Source organism: Nannobrachium achirus (assembly GCF_963921795.1).
Source record: "Nannobrachium achirus genome assembly, chromosome: 16".
Lineage (NCBI taxonomy): Eukaryota > Metazoa > Chordata > Actinopteri > Myctophiformes > Myctophidae > Nannobrachium > Nannobrachium achirus.
Window position 1 is genome coordinate 33,205,589 of NC_137823.1, and position 19,592 is coordinate 33,225,180.

Sequence of the window (19,592 nt, forward strand, 5' to 3'; positions counted from 1 at the left end):
ATGTTCGATTTGTGTTTTTCAGACATTTAACCTCTATACCAAACCTATTTGCCAAAAATAGCCGATCTACAAGCTTGTAATTCTGCTATTTTTGGATAAAGTTCTCCTCAAAATAGGGATGCGAGGGTTCAAGTTGTTCATAAAAGAATTATCCTATCACACAAAGATTTTGGCGGCGCCCCTGTAGTAACTCTGAGGACCCCCTAGGGGTCCCGGACCCCCTGTTGAAGACCCCTGTGGTACAGTATATATAAACATGAGTCTGTGTCTTCATGTGTCTTCATCTTTCTTACATACATACGTACGTACGTACGTACGTACGTACGTATGGGCTTACGCACATGCGTACGGTGTGTACGCACATGCGTGTCTTATGTAAACACAGTTCTCTTTTTTGCTTCAGCAATGTGTACAATGTCTATGTTATGTGACTGACATTGCTGCAAAGCCCGTAATTATATATCATATCACAAAAAATGTTGTGCAGACACATTATATTGTGTTTTGACATTGGCTTAAGCGACAGCAATAATTATTCTGTGATCCAGTAACGCAAACAAAAACAGACAAATATTATGTCAGTTACATATTTTCATCTCTCGCACTCTCTCTCTCTCTCTCTCTCTCTCTCTCTCTCTCTGTGTATTGCGTAACTGCTGACGCACTCGTGATCCGTGAAAAAAGGGAATCAGTTTTGCTCGGCTGATCCCAGAGGTCAGTGGCAAAAGAAAGAGAACAGAGGGCGAGCGGAGGAAGTGGCCCAGGGAGAGAGAGACAGACAGACAGGGGGAGAGAGAGAGAGAGAGAGAGAGAGAGAGAGAGAGAGGGGGGGAGAGAGAGGGAGAAAGAGAGAGGGGGAAGTGGGTGTGGGGGTGGGGGTGGCGGTGGGGGTGGAGGTTGTAGAAAGATGTTGAGGACATATCATTGATGAGTGGACTTAAGGAGCTAAAGCCTGAGTTATTCTTAGTTGCACCAACAACGTCTCACAACTCCTTGCATTGTGAGCTTGTAGATCGGTTATTTTCGGTGCGTGACACCCGCATGCAACTAAGTATACTCGGGCTTCAGTAAGGAGGCAGCAACTGTAAAAATCTGTCAAAAAAAAGAAAAAGAGAAGGAAAAAAAAGAAGGGGACAATGTATTGTGAACCCTTACTGCTGAGTAAAGATGGAAGACAAAGCCGGTAGGAGAGAACAAGGAAACAGCGAAACACAACACGACAAGATATATATAAACAGAACCGGGAAACCAAACGACGCCAAAGAAATAACACAGAGCAGAAACAAACCGAATGGAACAGAACACAAAAAGAACGGATGCCTGTGCCAGCGTTTCTTCGGGAGCACACATAACCCCGAGGTTGATGTTATTAAAGAGACCATCTGCTACAATGCATAATGATGTAGTCTTGAACCCTTATAATCACGTCACCTCCTCTGAAAGCAGAGTGGGCTCTCCATATACTCACGTCGGTATTGTGCATTCCAAATCCTGGAAGAGAGAATAGGATAGACTAGAGGACTCTACTAGGTTTAGATCGAGCACCAACTTTTATAGTTAAATTGACACAGTATTTGACTGTAGGCACGTACCGGTAGATGTTTGCGTGCATGTGTGTGTGTGTGCGTGCGTGTGTGTGTGCGTGCGTGCGTGCGTGCGTCCGACCGCGGCATGCGTGCGTGCGTCATTAATGCAGCCCTGGTATCAGCTATTTCTTGGAGTGATTGACAGAGGAGCAAATGGAGGTTTCAGAGCAAAACGCCATTACCCACATCTGAAAATGCTGATTTACTGTCAATCATTTAGTCTGGATGGGTGCCATGAGACAAATTCAAATTAAGCTATGGAACCATTAACTTAAAAATGGTAAAAGGTAAATGCATATCACTTAACATAGCACTTATAGTAGCTCTTGCCTACCATCAATGATCATACATGTAATTTAGATTGCATTTTTTATATGTTTTGATCTTTCTCTTTTTTACGGAATAGGTGCTTGTGCTACCTACATTCCTCGTAGATTATTATGATGTATTACCTTTGCTTATTGTAAATCGCTCTGGATTAAGAGTGTCTGCTGAATGCATAAACTGTAATTGTAAATTGTACATTTTATCCTAACCATAATGAGCACAGTCAGGCTGCCAGGTGATCACCCAAGATGTATTTACAGTAAAGGCCTAATGTAATTGGGCACCCACAGTATATACTCCAATCTGCACTGTACTATTGCTGAGTCCTGCATGTCCAGCTTCATTGCCAGTAATACTGACTGAACAATAGAATTGTTTTATGCTGGGCTTTTCCTGCACATCAAGCCAATTAGTTGTCTGTAATAATTAGAAATAAAGTGTTTTCTAGGCAATAACGATCCCAATCCCTTAATAACAGGCGAACCTTCCGTTTTGGCAACTCTAGAAAACACCAAACGCAAGGATTCAGACGGAGTGATTAATTGGAACCAAGGGAAACTGAAGTGCAGTGTGGGCATTAGGCTATTAATAGACTTCACCAACGGAACAGCCAACTAGCACCATAGCTAATAAGAGGCCAGCTGGTCTTGAGAATCCCACGCCTGGAGCCTCATAAGCAAGTCTGTTTCCACGCAACAATGACAAGAAACTTCTGATGACGTCACTTACAGCAGTGGTTCTCAACCTTTTCAGGCCGCGACCCCCAAAATAATCATATTTTAACTGGGGACCCCCCAACCCTGACGAGCACTAAGAGTTGAGGCATTGCATTTTGTACAACACGGTTCTATTGTGAAAATGGCAGATCTACATGCTTACAACGCCTCGACGCCTCAACAACGTTGTGAGCATGTAGATCGGCTATTTTCACAATTTCTGCCTCTAATATTTGATAATTTGTCATATTAGAAGTATTAAAAAGTCCTTAAATTGTCACATTAGAAATGTGCATATACCATCTATACACTTAAACTTTATGTTGGTTTGGTTACTGTTGAGTGACAAAACAATGTTGCACATTAAGTTAACCATCTGGGGGCCCCCCAAATAATTTGGTTCCACCCATAAAAAAGGAACATTCAACATTCAGTGTTTTTTCTGTAATCTGTAGTTTTTGGAATAATTACGCTCATATATAATAAAAGTGGGTTAATTTGCCTCTGGACTGACGTATCATCATCCAGGGGAGAATGTGGTTGTAGGTGAGGGTGAACGCAACAACTGACCTGGTAAATGGTAAATGGTGCATAAAATAAGTAGTAGTAAAATTAACTCACTTTTCTGAGCCTAATTATTCCAAAAACAATAGATTACAGAAAAAAACACTGGATGTTGAATGTTCATTTCTTTGGGGTATAATTGAGGTCAGGAAACATATTTTTATTTTTTGATGTCATGACCCCTTTAAAATGCAACTATAGCTTTTGTGATTGATTATACTGTGTTGGAAAGGAATGGGACATCAGAACTTCTCTGTTTTGTTACCACAGTTGCTTCTACTGTCAGTTGCCTGCTTTTCACAAACCAGCTAAACAGCAGTTAGCCTACTTTTCTCTACCCATAAGCCTCAGCAAAAAGCTAATAACTTTGTGTGATGTAATACATGAGAAATCAAATCAAACACAAGAGTTTGGGACAGGTTCATTCTAAAGGGCTGAGAGGATGTTTGTAGTGCGGCTGAAAAGGAGTTGAAGTTGGGACGGAATTGGACATAAAAAGTGATGTGGGGACATGACCCCAGTGCTGTGTAATTTGTAAGTTTCTATGTTTAAAACTGTTAGCATACTGTAGATTAGGAAATACTACATGACATTTGCATGGAACACTGTATGCATAGACTATGTATTTTTTCCTTCCAACAGCCAGGGCTGACACCGCTCAAAACGAACTTCTCTCAGAGTAATGAGAATTCAATACTTTTGTACTCTTATGGTGTAACAGTCACATCGTGTGTCTGACCAGGCCTTGGACACACATACGGCTTCTTCTTGTCTTAAGGGAGGCCTTAAAGCAAATTGCTTCTTCAAAACCATGTGACTTCCATAGGGAATTAATTTAAGCTGTTTTACCCTCCGCCTCCCCCCAGGTAAAGCATAGGTAGTGTGCTTTTTATGTGTGAGTCCAGCCTCAGAGGCTCATGATGAGACAAAGGCATGCAGAGACAAAGATAGAATGACTAAGTAATACGGAGAGAGGGAGGGAGAGAGAGAGAGTGACAAAAACAGAGACTGTGATGGACAGAGAAAGTGAATATCTGTCTGTATGAACTTTGCTGCAGGACTGTGTGAAGGGATAATTAGGAGTGTTTCTCCAGAAGTAGAACATGTTAGATTCCAGTTCTAAGCCTTTGTGTTGGGAGATGAGACTGAAGTTTGACTCTCTCGCCTCTGGCTCCTCCTGACCACGTTTTAAAATGGACTCTGTTTAGGTTGAAGATTTAATCTTCAATGTTCATATAATTGCTCCTCAGTAATGCTCATTATAAGATGGTACCATTTCCGTCGAGATGTGGGCTCGACCTACCAGTGACATGTTGGGCAGTTTTAAATAACTTCTATTTCAGCATGCTAACTTTCCAGGAAGAGAAAGACTTGACTTGGCTTGGAATACCGATCGATGATCTCATTGGTAGGCAGGTTTCTGAATGGTTCACAGCCCACCAATGAGACAGAGTGCTCTGTCGGTTCAGGGGTCTGGTGATGCTGTCGAAGTTGAAAGTCTAAACGGCCCAATGGGGATGGGGATGATCCAGTATGAACAAATTGCCAGAGAGGCCCACTTTGGCCACGCCCCAATCTCAGAAAACAGCTCCACTGAGAGGGCTTTCAGATTTGAGTGAAACCAAATGAAAATAGAGTGTCAGGCTAGGGTGAACTGCTCCTTTAAGATACTATTGAACAATTGGTCTCACTTCAATTAATACAAAACTGTTTTGCTTTGAAAAGAAGATAAAAACACTTGCTTCTTCTCTTATCTAAGACGACCTTGGCAAATGAATGAACACTTGGTTCTTAACAATCTGCCAATTCTTACATGTTGACAAATCTTTGGTCTTTAATGAGCAGTAAAGTCGCACCTGTCTGTTTCAAAGCATACGTTTTCCCTGACCTTCTTACAAGCTATGTCACCTTCTAATGATAATTAAATATATTATGTAACTTCATAACTACAACACAGGAATGTATATTCATCTGTGAGCTTTGATTACACATACTGTACATATTGTGTAATCCTGTTATCACAATTAACAAACAGTTAACACAATTACAGCTATGTCATACACACATCTTCATTTAGTTATTGTTAACCTAGTGATGTTGGGATAAAACATTCTTCTTCCACCTGAGCTTTTGCTGCCACATTTGTGTCCAAACTGTCCATGCAGAGTATTTCTCTTTTAAGTGACACATCCAAAATTATTGGGCACACGCACACGCACACACACACACACACACACACACACACACACACACACACACACACACACACACACACACAAAACTAACCCAAATAAATTCTAGTTTTTTAAAATGATCTAGCCTTGGAGCCTTGTTTTAATTACAATTCAAATATACCCTACAGTTAATCATTACTCAATTATTGTGTTAACTAACTTTGAAACGACAAACCATGCTGTGACACTTTGTGTTCCAGAGCATATTTTGGGCATTATTATGCCATCAACTGCACTGCTCATCATGACCTGAGGGTTGCCTCCCGGTCCTATTGTAGCTCTGACCTTGGGCTGTCATATCACCCAGGTTCACAGCAGTGGTACGGCAAGTCCATTGAAAACCACTACGACATTCAGATAGCATATGTATACCATTTGTGATGAGACATGAAGGGGAAAATTGTATTGTCACAAGTCAATGAGCACAATATGGAACCAACCTTCCATGTGCAATACGTTTTGACCTTTTGCCAGTGCAACGTTGGCACAAAATTATGCTAGGGAAACAGTATGCATCGCAACCCATGATGGGTTATGATGATGATGGATGAATGTAAAAAGAAAAACAGGAAGGAAACGCATGAGAGGTAGATGTTTCTTTTGCTCAAGTGATGTGTTACTCAAGTGAAAGACAATATGAGAGCATAACACTTGACATCTTAACCGATCATTTTGACTAACGTTTCAGAGGTCATGCCTAAGATAAAACTCCAGACCTACAGCATGACTAATCAAGTAAGATTCATGCAGGTTTTGAGAACGCAAATGCTCTAATCAAGCCTTACTGATGCAATATTTATTGGTCTTTCTAAAGCGTTCGACATGGTTGACCACTAGCTCCTCCTTGACAAGCTCTACTCTATTGGTTTTCATCCAAATGTTATTCTCTGCTTTATCTTCATGACAGGCTGCAAAAACATTCATCCAATTAAAAATAATGTTTACAGTCTGACTTCAATCTGGTCCAAAAATGGCTTCAAAATAACAAACTTCTATTGAATAAAAGGACGTCCTGTTGCAAGTTCCTCTGATCTATTTATTCATTTTGAAGATGGTTCTTATCCGGAGATGGTGGACTAAATACCTAGGACTCACGATTGAATAGAACTTTACTTTAAACCTCACATTGATCTTACTATTAAAAAAACATATGGCAGTTTGGGCTCAATAATATCCTTCAAATACTGTAACTGCTTCAGGAAAATATTAATTCCACAAGTATTAGAGATTCTGCTGATATTGAACACCACATACACTCATCTCAAGCTTCTTAATGTATTATTTAATTCCCTATGTAGATTTGTACTGAGGTGTCGATATAGAATGTACTAACCACTATATAGTCCGCATAATTGGCTGCAGCCTAAGGCAAGAATACAACTTCAGTATCTATTCCTTTTTGAATGTGTTTACTTTAACTGTCCGTCATATTTGAAACGGTCTCTGGTTCCATATACATCACCATATACACTTGGACGCAGTTGGACTTATTATATTCACATCTGGAAACAACCTGTTCAGGCTTTTAAACTGCTTGTACTTGTACTGTATGTTAATTTCTGACTTTGATTCATGTCATTGTACTGTATTCTGTATACTGTATTAAAATTAGTCTAGGGCTGGGGGTGGGGGTGGGGAGCAAGCTAACAGTACTGTATTTGCCTATTTGTATTAATCTAAAATGAGATGCTGCATCTCAAGGGTCTATCCTCTCAATACATCTGACACCATTTGGTTCCTAAGTATCAATCATTTAGCTGGGGGTCCCTGGACCCCACTAGTCCGGACTCCACTTTGAGAACCACTGGAATAGACATGGCAAGTTGGTTTAACGACAGGGAAAGACGATTTACACAATGGATTTCCAGAGCAGTCTGAGGACAGGCCAAATATATTTCCTAAAGAAAGCTGTCCCGGAAATCCTGACAGCGGACTTTACCGGAGGCCTGGATTCGCTCACAGGTCGCTGGCCCCAATCAAGAGGTTCCCCTGAGGCCTTTTTTGTCAAACATTTCCTGGGATATCAGCAAAAAGAGCGTGAAAAGCCTCACTGGAGTACACTGGAAAGGAACTAAAAGAAGCTTCTACCAGGATTTCTCAAAGGCTACACAAGATCGACGGCACAACTTACAACTTCCTGGTGTGTTAACGATTGCTTCGTTCAGCCCGTTTGGCATTGGATTAGCCTGCTGTGCTATCCTTCACTGTGCCTGGGGGTATTAAACATCGTTCTGTTGACCCGTTTACAATCCATCAAAAACGTTAAACATTGCCTTGGATCATGGTCCGTTTTTATGGTTAGTGTTTTACCGTTTCTCCCTGGTGAATACTGACTAAGACAATTAGCCCACTGAGCAGGGGCGTCACAAGGGGGGGAAAAGTGGGACTGAGTTACTAGGGCCCAAGGTGGAGGGGCCTTTTATACTTTAGCTATTGAAAAATAGCAGATATACAAGCTCACAGCGAGCTTGTAGATCTGCTATTTTTGAAAAGTCATGAAAATCTTTGATATTATATGTTTTAAGCGAACATTTTGTAACTCAAATTTTTCTTCTGCAGGGTCCCTGGAACTAAATATTTTGAGATGGGTGTCCGTGGCCAAATACATATCATTTTGGGGGTCCTTAACGTGAAAAGGTTTGAGCACCACTGACATAGAAACACAGGTTTTTCAAAAAACCTCAGAAGGATTTGAAATATTCAAGGACTTGCACACATTTTTTGTATATCTACTATTTTTCAAGAGTTAAAGCACAAAATAATGGGTTCCCCGTCTAAATGGGTTAAACCCCCTCCCTCTATGAAGAACATTCATGGGGGGCCCGCATTGAATTAATTTGGTGCGACACCCCTGCCACAGTACTGTGCGCTGTTTTCTTTCTTTCCTTCTTTCTTTTTGGGGGTACTTCTAGTCACGGTCAGCCCCAGATTTGAGCAGTAGTAAAAAACGCCGCAGGGAAATCATGATTGTTAGTTTACCTCTCAGAGAGTGTAAACATTTACACGGCAAAATAAAATTCCTGGGGACAATTCATCCTTTTGCTTGACTTAAATAAACACTTAGGATTAAGCTGCGAAGATGCTCCATATTTTTTTCACGACATAAACGTGAGGCTGTCCACGGAAATAAACTCTCTAAGCACCCCGGAGCTACAGTACCTCTCTCTCCCTCAAAAACCCTCCCCCACTCTCTCCTTGAGCCTTTTCTCTCTCACACCACCCCCATCTCACCTCAAACCCCTCCCCCCCTACTCTCTCTCCCTTCATCCCTCTCATCATCATCATCATCGTCTCTGCATGGCCAGTGTGCCATGTACCGTATAGGTGTACATGTCGACATTAACAGCAAGGATCATTTTCATGGTCTATTTGATGGGAACAGAAACCGTGTACACAGACAGACTGACAACAGTGTTTATGGAGGATGCTAATTTGTGAATGCCATTCATCCCTCGAAGGGCTTTCTGTGAAAATAGGAGAAATGAATAAATGTCTTGGCTGATCATGAGTGTAATGGCACTGCAACATAGCATCACAAACATCCTTTCTTGGACGACATCATCATCCCAGTGGCAATGCTTGATAAAAAAAAAGTCATCTAATAAGTTATGTAACCTAAATGCTTGTATCCTTGCAGTGTCCTTCAGAAGAACTTACAACAGTATATACTGGGTGAAAGAGGATCTATTCCTGAGCTGTGAGAGAGACTACTGTAGATATTAGAGTGTTAAAATTATAATTCTAAAACGGCTAGTTCCATTCCTTGATTCTGATTGGCTGGTTTCCCTTTAATTGCTGTGGTATATGAGACTATAATCCACACCTTGAATCAGTTTATATCAAAGGTGCGTTATTTCTTTCCACAGTGTTCCACATAACAGTGCACCAATTATCTCCACCTGTGTTGTTGGCAAAAAAGCTGAGAACTACTTTCTTGTAGCTGCAAACTACTTTCTTGCAGACCTTGTAGTGAATTATTAGTGAAATAGAACAGTTATAATTGGTACATGTCTATGATTTTTCATGTTGACATATTGTAACCGTTTTAGAAAAGCAATAAGCCACATAAGGCATGTGGTTACCTGTATTTTGTAACGGCTGAGAGGGTTGGAGACACTCAGCTTCGCCTCTCAGTCGTAAAAAAAAATACCAGGTAACCACATGCCTCTTGTGGCTTATTGCTTAATTTGAGGCCATGCTCACTTATTTTAAGCCATATTATTACTCTAGGTCTACATCCCATTTGAAGATTCATAACATCACCCAGCTTATTTGGGTACAGGGAGTGATAAAATAATTGAGAGGGTGATAACAGATATCAGCCTCAGGGCAGTAATAGCTGACCAATCAGCACAAGCTATAAGACACACTGGACAGTCACTATGACACATCTCCGCTGCAGGAGGAAACCGCGCCAAACACGGCACCATGGTTGCAACATTGATCAAATGCTACTTTCTCATCGTCTTTATGACTGAATAAGGCTGTGAATATGTGATGAACAAATTATGCCTGGTGACAAACAATGCATGTTTTGAACATGCATATGAACATGCATTGCATGATGGCAATTTCCATCCATTCACTCACTCCATCTTGGCTGGCCAAGTAACTGGATAAGATTGTATGATATTGCACTGTATAGATCAAACCATCTGGAACAATGGTAAGCAAGCAGCTGTACGGCACGCATACTGTCTAATGAGGTAATACAGACTGAGCTCGATTTAAATTGATATCAGTTCAGACAGATAACCATAATTTAGCTGCTTCCTATATCTAGCCCAGAGGGAGAAAAACATACAATGACAAGCGCACAAGTGCGTGTGTTTGCGCTCAGACACACACACGCACGCACGCACACACACAGCACACACGCGCGCACACACAACAACGCACGCACGCACACACACACACACACACACACTCGCATGCTTGTTATGAATGGATAATGAGGATATTCTGCATGACTATAATGCACAGAGGCCGGTGCGTTAACCTCATTCAAATGAAGCCAAATGTCAGGTCAAGTCCTCCAATCAGCTCCCATTCAGCCAAACCAAGACACAGAAGTGTCACGTGCAATTGAATATGCACACACGGGCACATGGAAAACACACACGTTTGTCTTATAGTGCAGACAAAAAAAGATATATTATAGTTAAAAATCCCTATTCCTCACCCTACAACTAACCCTGTAAGCCGTCACTCGAACACTAAACTTAACCCCAACTTGAACTCTCATACATTTTTTAACCCTAAATAATTTTAACCATAGAAATTAGCCTTTCTTCTACAACAGTGGTTCTCAAAGTGGATTCCAGGGACTCTGTGGGTTCCTTTAGGGGGGTCTAAATTGACCTGTAACTAACAGTGTACAAATGGAACTGGACCCTAACAGGTCCATTTGGCTGCATTTGTACACTGTCAGAGTTAAAGGAGCAGTTCACCCCCAAAATGACTTTTTTTCTATTGATTAGTCACACCATGGAGACTTGAGTTCAATAATATTTTTTGTTTTTTGTCACATTCCTAAGACAAAAATGTGATAACAATAAATTTACCCCCATTCGTTCCGGATGGGGACCCGTTTCGAAACGGGTCTCCATCCGGAATCAATGGGGGTAAATTTACTCGAATCAAATTTTTGTCTTAGGAATGTGACAAAAAACTAAAAATATTATTGAACTCTACTCTCCATGGCGTGACTAATCAATAGAAAAAAAGTCATTTTGGGGGTGAACTACTCCTTAAAGGGGAGACCTTGAAATTTGAAAGTTTGAGAAACACTGTTCTACAACAAGTATACATTTATTTCCTCAGCTGGGGACATTCCCCACAAAGATAGTAAACATGGGACACAGATTCCAAACTGTTGTTGGGTGTGTACTGTGGTACAGAGGCCTGGCACAATCCATCACACAGAGCATTCATCCTGCCCTACAGAGACAACATCCATAAGCAGAAGATAATGACAATACTACATTCTGTCTCCATCAGTCTCTGCACCCAATCACTCACAGGAAGTGGACAGTAGGTACAGTACACACATTAGCTTGAAAGCACAAGCATCTCAGACTATCTCTCTCTCTCACACACACACACACACACACACACACACACACACACACACACACACACACACACACACACACACACACACACACACACACACACACACACACACACACACACACAAGCTAATGAACACATAATGAATAATTGACCAGCGGCAGAAACACAGTTGCGTGCTTCTTGCACACACACAGCTCTGTCAAGGAGTCATAAAAGCAGGAATAATGAATAAAGGATTGCTGTACCTTTGTTTCTACCTACAGTTACGGCGGACAGAGGAGTAGGAGGAGGAGGAGGGGGTCCGTGAAGAGAGAGAAGGGAAGAGCGACATCCCACGCAGATCAAGAGAGAGAGAAAGAGAGAGAGAGAGAGAGAGAGAGGGAGAGAGAGAGAGAGAGAGTGAGACAGACAGAAAGAGGGGATAAGCTATTGTTAGTTTAGAGGACGTCTACAACACAGCCAAGTGACACGTCCATGCCGCACAGTGACAGTCATGCAGAAGCGGAGGGTTCCCACGGGAAGACATGTAAAGCATGCACGTGGGCAGCGCACACATACACAACGGCCTGTATACATTCTAAATGGGTTAAACTGCATCATGCTATGTCTGCTTCTCTCTGTGGCTGTTTGTGCAGTCTGATGTACTCTGTGTATTTGTGTGCATGCATGCATGCGTGTGTGTGTGTGTGTGTGTGTGTGTGTGTGTGTGTGTGTGTGTGTGTGTGTGTGTGTGTGTGTGTGTGTGTGTGTGTGTGTGTGTGTGTGTGTGTGTGTGTGTGTGTGTGTGTGTGTGTCATGGGAGAGAGGCAGGTGTGTATGACACATAACCCATTGTCGGGTAGAAACCTTGTAGCCTATGTCCAAAACCATTTCTTTTGTATTTATCATTTTAAAAATGATTTAAACTAGTGAAAACAGGCAATCTACAAGCACACAACGCCTCGCACCGCGAGGTGTTGTGTGCCTGTAGATCTGCTGTTTTCACTACTTTTGTGCGACAGCCTTGTATGATGAAGCAGGGCTTGGCTTTGCGAAATAATGTACACATTTGAAACTTGTAGATACAAGGTTTCTGCCTGACAGCGACGACAACTAATGTAGAGAACTGGACGGTTTATGCCAGAACCTTGTCACAGCCTGAAAACTCCCTATTTCTCTCTCTCTCTCTCTCCCTTCCTCTGAGTCTTCACCCATCTCTGCGGTTCCCAAACCCCTTCACTTCACATTCTCAGCCTGTCCTCCCCCTTGCGTCTCCTTGGCCTGCTGTGATTAATCATGTCTTTATAATTCTACATTGATATTCCTATCGTTAGTCCCTCAATCCTCACCTCTTCCCCCCTGATATGTCCTCTACTTCTCTCTATCTGCCTTCCTTTCTTCGGTGATAATTACACCCAGAGTACATACAAATGAGATTTAAATTAAAACGCTCTTTCTCAGTCACCCACATATATTTGGTCCTTTTCTCGCATTTGCCTCTACAGTATGCGCGTGACACTCTGTACTCTGCATCAGTCGGTGCTTTCATGCGTTCCTGCTCCACTTTTTCACCAAGAAAAATGTCTGTCCTTGGCAAGTAATGGCAATCTCTTTATTCAGCGTCCTGACTCGCTGCATTTTCTCCTCCCTCAACACGAGCGCGGCTCAGTGCAGAGACGGTGAGATGTGTCACCGCGCGTCGGCTGCAAGGATGGAACCCGCGCAAAATTATGTAATACACAGAAACCTGGGGAGAGTGAGGGAGGGAGGGGGGGCACAGAGGCACAGAGGGAGAGAGGGACACCCCCCCCCCCCCCCATCATCTCTGTATTAAACAGCAGGAGAATTCACGAAACATGCAAATGCACACAGACATGCCATAAAAAAAATCACACCGCAAAGCCAAGCCAGGCAGCGAGAGGTGGGGAGGACCTCTAAAAATAACCACGCATAAGAGAATAGAAGAAAGAGCATACCTTGCTCCGCTTTCAGGTGCGCGAGGCCTTGAAGAAAAAACATGGACAGACAGGGACAGAGAAAGGATTTGAAAACACAAGACACGCCAATACTGCAGTCGTATTGATATTATGCATGCTTTGCAATGAGGGCAAACCATGGCTATCACACCTAACACGAAGCTTTCTCTAGTGCATGAGAAAGCTTTCTGTAAAGAATAGACAAATGCCTTGAGAAATATATATACGGTATAACATTATCTGTGAAGTGCCTGGGTTTAAATGTATAAATGATACGTGTTTACTTATTTAATAACTAGCTGAAAGGAGTAGTTCACCCCCAAAATGACTTTTTTTCTATCGATTACTCACGCTATGGAGATTTGAGTTCAATAATATTTGTTTGGTTTTAGCTGCATTCCTAAGACAAAAAATGTATTACAATAAATGTACCCCCATCATTCCGCATGGGGACTCAAATGCGATCGGGTCCCCATCTGGAATCAATGGAGGTAAATTTACTATGATCTATTTTTTGTCTTAGGAATGTGACAAATAAAAAAAATATTATTGGACTCAAGTCTCCATGGCGCGCGTAATCAATAGAAAAAAAAAGTCATTTTGGGGGTGAACTACTCTTTTAAACAGAACAATGAAGTGTTGTCAACGCTAAACTAGTTAAAACATTATCGTGTGTGGCTTGTAGGGATGGGAGGATATGACATTTTCATATCACGATTATTGTGGCAAAAGAAATTGCGCAAAAAAAGTTAGACCAAGGCACTCTTGAGGGACAGTTAAAAAGCCTTTATTTTAGGGCTAATGCATAGCAAGAAATATAAAAAAGCACCCAAAAGAAATTGCGATTTACAATATTACCGCGATAATCAAAATCCATTATCCTGGGGTGGAACATTTGCCAAAAAATAGCCGCTCTATAAGCTCACAACGCGTCGCAACGCGACGCGCTGTGAGCTTATAGATCGGCTATTTTTTGGCAAAGACATTTGATAGAGAGTGAAAAAAAGACTGAATCAAGTACGTATATTATAAGTACCTTTTACCAATTATAGAGGGTTTAAGTGGTACCAGATATGCAGCTCGGCAAATAAAAGGTGAATTGATCCCAGTGCATGACAGAGGACGATATCATGATGAATTAAATCTCCACGATACGATTATCGCGAGTGATTTTTATCACGACAAACAATAATATCGCGTATCGTCCCATCCCTAGTGGCTTGTGTTCTGTCGTGTCAATCGTTACTCAGTCCTGGTGACTCACCTGGTGTTCTCTGGACTGCTGTGGAGTCGAGGAAGAAATAGAAAGAAGAAGAAAGAAGATGCCTTGCGTTAGAAACACACTACTCCTGCTTTTGCATGTGTTCTATCATGCAAACCAAAGCTCCACACTGCTAAGCAAAAATACTGTCATGTAAGGGGCAGAGCTGTGCCCCTTAACATGCCTGACTAAAATAAACATCTCAAAACAAATCCTGTGGAGAGAGAGACTTGTGTTATGGTCATGTAAGGGGGGCCCCTTGACATGCCTGGGTTTATATGAAGAAAATCCTGTGGGAAGAAAACAAACACAAAAATCATCTGCTCAATCTGTTCAGGGAACCAGATCCACACTATTATTATAATTGTTTGCAAACAACACTTTCACATTTTGAATATCGTTACAGAGACATAATATTCTGCATCTTGAATCTCACAAAGTGCCGCACATACACAAGTAAAAGAGATACATAAATCCCAAGATCCTGAGGATTTATGGTGTTGTGAGGGTTGTGGATCACCGGGACGCTCTTTCCAGACCCATTTCTCCGCCCTCCACTGCTGTACCCCCACATACCCTGCTTCCATACTGACCCAAATCCATGCACCACAATCTCACCCACCCACCCACAGTGTCTCCTTTGGTTAGAGGAATGCTCGCTGTTGGGCTCCAGCAGTTCACAGTGTGCTTTTTAAGAGGAAAATAAACCACTAGATAAATTCCAGATGAAACGGCATTTCGAGAAGCATCCAACTTCCGCAAAGCGTGATGTATTTACGAATGAAAGGTAATAGGCAGGCGGGATATACAGTAACAATTGATTTGAGCGTTGAAACGTGACATAACAGACACGGCGAATTACAGTTAAAGATCGATTGATGGGTGGAATTATGATGATATTATTGTTCAAGCCTACATTTGGTACGGGGTAGTGCAGCACGTCATATTCTGTTTTACAGGAAGAAAACATGATTGGATTTTCATATTAGATTACAGAGAAACTGATCTTTGTATTTATTTATTTTTGTAACATATTGTTTAATATAGTAGTTACACAATATGACTGGGGATGTGATCTAAAAGTGTTCATTTTAACCAATTAAGCATCATCAGAGGTTCTTGATGATGATGATGATGATGATGATGATGATGATTATTATTATTAGTATAGCTGTACTGTATCTCCTCAAGGCTCCTCAAGGCTAGAAATGGTGCTGTGCCTTGATCACTGGACAATCTGAACCTTTTGTTTTGTTCCCATCGCTGCATGGTAACTGTCTGGGGGATATTCGTCCTGCGTTTAGTTCGTTCCTCCGCGTTCCATGTTTAAAGTAAAATGCTCAACAGGGGCCAGAAATACCCTTCAGGAAAAGCAGAGGGAGGAGGAGGAGAGGGAGGTGGTGGTGGTTGGTGATGAGGACTAACTAAGACCACGTCTCCTTTAGGGCGGTGTTTCTCAAACCTTCAAATTTCAAGGTCTCCCCTTAACCCTAACGGGTTCATTTGGTTCCATTTGTAAACTGCCAGAGTTACAGACTTGTATGGGTCAATTTAGCCCCCTTTAAAGGAACCCACAGACTCCCTGGAATTCACTTTGAGAACCACTGCTTTAGGGAACCCAAAATGGCTGCCACTACACTCATCCTCCCCTTGCGCGTGAAGGATGACATTGGCAGAGGCGGGAAGGACGCATGGAGGGGGGTGGGGGAAGGGATACGGCGGCTAACTTAGGGACAGAACACTGCTCCAGCAGCTCCCCACATGCATGGATGCTGAGCCCCTATTAGTGGTCTGTGCGTGCACGCGTGTGTGCGTGCATGTTTGTGTGCGCATCCATGCACAAATGCATGCGTTTTTTTTGCTATGTGCAACAGCGAATGCAGTTTTCATTTGCACGGGGACAATGAGTGTGACTGAATATCGTCACTGCTGGGCAGAAACCTCGTATCTCCAAGTTTTTTGGTAAAGCAAAGCCCTGCTTCATCATACAAGACGTGGCACAAAACTAGTGAAAACAGCCGATCTACAAGCACACAACGCCTCGCATCGCATCGCGAGCTGCTTGAAGATCTGCTGTTTTCACTAGTTTAGTACATTTTTTAGATGATACATACAAAACGAACGTTTTGGACATACAAACCGGTTTCCACCCGACAATGACGATATTTACATTGTGTATATATTTACTGTGTGCGTGTGAGTGGGTACGTGCGTGCGCATGTGCATGCGTGCGTGCACTGGCGTAAATGCTCAGTCACCCATGCAGATAAATCTCTCTTTCCTTGATGGGGCGAGCAGCGTTCAGAGCAAGCCTCTCAGGGCATGTGGTCCCATTGTAATCCCCTGCTCCATTTTACCAGCATCTTCACCGTTCAAATCCAAACATTTTTGAGCTCGGCCACTAGACACAGATGCCCTCTGCACTAGAATCAGGCAACTCCCTACATCCCATTTCTCCTTTTTTCCACCCCCCCGCTGACCTATTTTTTACAGTAAGATTATTGTAACTGTCATTTTTTCCATGTCTGTTTATTAATCCCCAGAGCTAAGCCCGAAGGCAACCGTTTCAACACTTACTTTAACGGTTAGCTTTTCCCCCGGCTTTCAATTACTATAGTAGTCTTCCATCAATTGTTTTTTTTTCCCTTCTTTACATTAAAAGGGAGCCTTAAACTGCTCATTAAAACAAAACCGGACATAGGGTTGTGATGGAGGCAACGCCTGTTCATTTTACACAGGCATTCAACAGTCCGTTGTAGCTCGTAATATCCTTAACCATATGCATATCTCATTGTAATTGGAAAAACCCCCAAGGTATTCAGACTTCAAGATGTCAGCTCTATTAATATAATTGAATAGAGCGATGAACAAAAAGAAGAAAAACTTCCGGGCCATTTCCATTAAAGATATTGCAGTTTGCCGAGGCAATAATAGGGAGGACAAATTAAGTCGTCTTCAGAGATGACTCAGCAGAAGTTGAGTTTTTTCGTCCTTTTTTCCTCCTTTTTTATTTTGTGTGTGTGTGTGTGTGTGTGTGGGGGGGGGGGGGGGTTAATAACGTTGTGTGGCACATGGTGACAGGCGGCGGATTTGGCTGCCAGCGCCGAGTCGTGCGGGGATAGTGAGCGAGTGGTGAGTGGTGTCCAATTTCAGCTCCCTCACACTGACACACTTAGTCACAGCGATACACCCTGATCCACACGGAGGGACAGATTGAACATGTGTTTTATGGCCAACTGTTTATGGCCCTAATCTGCCTGCCTTCTCCGTGGTCGGTTTCGGGATGGTCACAGCGCCGCAGAGAACTGAAGAGGGGAGCGGAGGAGAAGAGCAAGCGAGAGAGATGTAATGTGGGGAGAGAGAGAGAGAGAGAGAGTAATCTCTTGATTATCTCACGATTATCATGCCACTAAAAATGATGATTTAGCAGCAGGAAGTGGGCAGGACAGGCTGTGCATGAACAGAGGGTATTTCTTTTTTGACAATCTTGATGTTGACGTAATCGCAGAAAAAAATGATTAATGCAGTCCCTTGTTGATGTTCTTTTTTAGCATTTTCTAATTAACCGAACATCACCGTAGATTACATGTGACGTAATGTTCAATTGTGAACATTGTGTGGCATGATTGGTCATAAATTCAAGGTGCTCATGATGCTTCATTTTGTTTTATTTCTTCAATCTGCCCGCAAAAGGTTGGCTGAGGAGGTTAGGATGTACAAACCTCTATAATCCCTCTCTGGAACACTACAAACACAACCATATTATGGTAATTAATTCATGGAGAGAGATAGCATAAACTTTGTCCACAGTATACTATGGACTAGTGTGTCTTCCACCAGAAATGGCAAATTCTCAGAGACGCATGTGTCAAAGCGTGACTCGGAGTTTGACCAAAACAAAGAGAGGAGATTCAGCATCTACATTCCAGCACTTGCTGCAAAGCAGAGCTGCATCGGCTATAATCATTTTGTCTGCAGAGAACTCTGTTTGGTTTACTGCAAAAAAGAGCAAATTGACTTATTTTGAAGTATGCTGCCAGCTTCATTCTGTCCATTCTGTCGACTGTTTTTACCTTCCAGACTAGCGGGCTAGCAGGCTATCATACAACATACGGCTGGCTAAATGCTTCCTAGACCCAGCCCAGTCAGTCAGTCAGCCCGCCATCTGCCCATTTTAAAGAGACACTCCGGGGGCCTTGTTGATGTGCGTGTGCGTGCACATGGGCATGTGCGTGTGAGGGGCGTGTTCGAGTGCGGCTATGCTAGGTTAAGTACTGGATGTCTGTCTGTGTGAGGCTTTGACCACACAGCCAGTTTACAGATAAATACTCCAAGGTTTGACAGATTGCTCTCATTGCCAATTAGCATAAGGCATAATCATCTGTGTACACACAGACAGTCGCATTAAGCAGCTATGCACCTCTAATTGCGCTAATGACGAGCAAATGTTAGGTGAAAACATGTTGCCGTTGCATGACCCGCAGAAACCTTGCTTGCGGGCGGAATGAGGAAGGAACAAGTGCTTGGGCACTTGTAGACATAACGAATAAAAATCTCTCGGCAGTCTGCTGACGGATGGGCTGAATTTACAGCGGTGTTTGTGCAGGCGTTTCCTGCGCAAATTAGCCATCTCTGTTCTCATTATCCTCCTAATTATGGCTCCCAGTCTCAGCGGTGTAATCAACAATCCGCCACATCAGTTAATGGGAACTAACAAAGAACGTGAGACAGATCAGCTAGGGAGACTAACATGGGTAGAATGAGAGAGGAAGAGAGAGCGCTGTAGAGGAAGAGAAGGAGAGTGGTATGTGAAAGGTTTTCAGAGGATGGGGGGGTCATGGGCAGAGGTAACCCCAGGGGGGCTCCCATCCCCT

General features: G+C 42.5%; 1 protein-coding gene across 1 annotated transcript in view; it reads right to left on the reverse strand.

Moving 5' to 3' along the window:
- Positions 1 to 19,592, reverse strand: part of nrxn3b (neurexin 3b) — a gene marked incomplete at both ends in the record, with an annotated part of 590,571 nt that overhangs the window by 567,738 nt on the left and 3,241 nt on the right. The window contains 3 exons of the mRNA XM_080744342.1: positions 11,748 to 11,759; positions 13,458 to 13,484; positions 14,722 to 14,739. Of these exons, the coding sequence (XP_080600468.1) occupies positions 11,748 to 11,759; positions 13,458 to 13,484; positions 14,722 to 14,739 (57 nt within the window). The remainder of the gene's footprint in view (positions 1 to 11,747; positions 11,760 to 13,457; positions 13,485 to 14,721; positions 14,740 to 19,592) is intronic.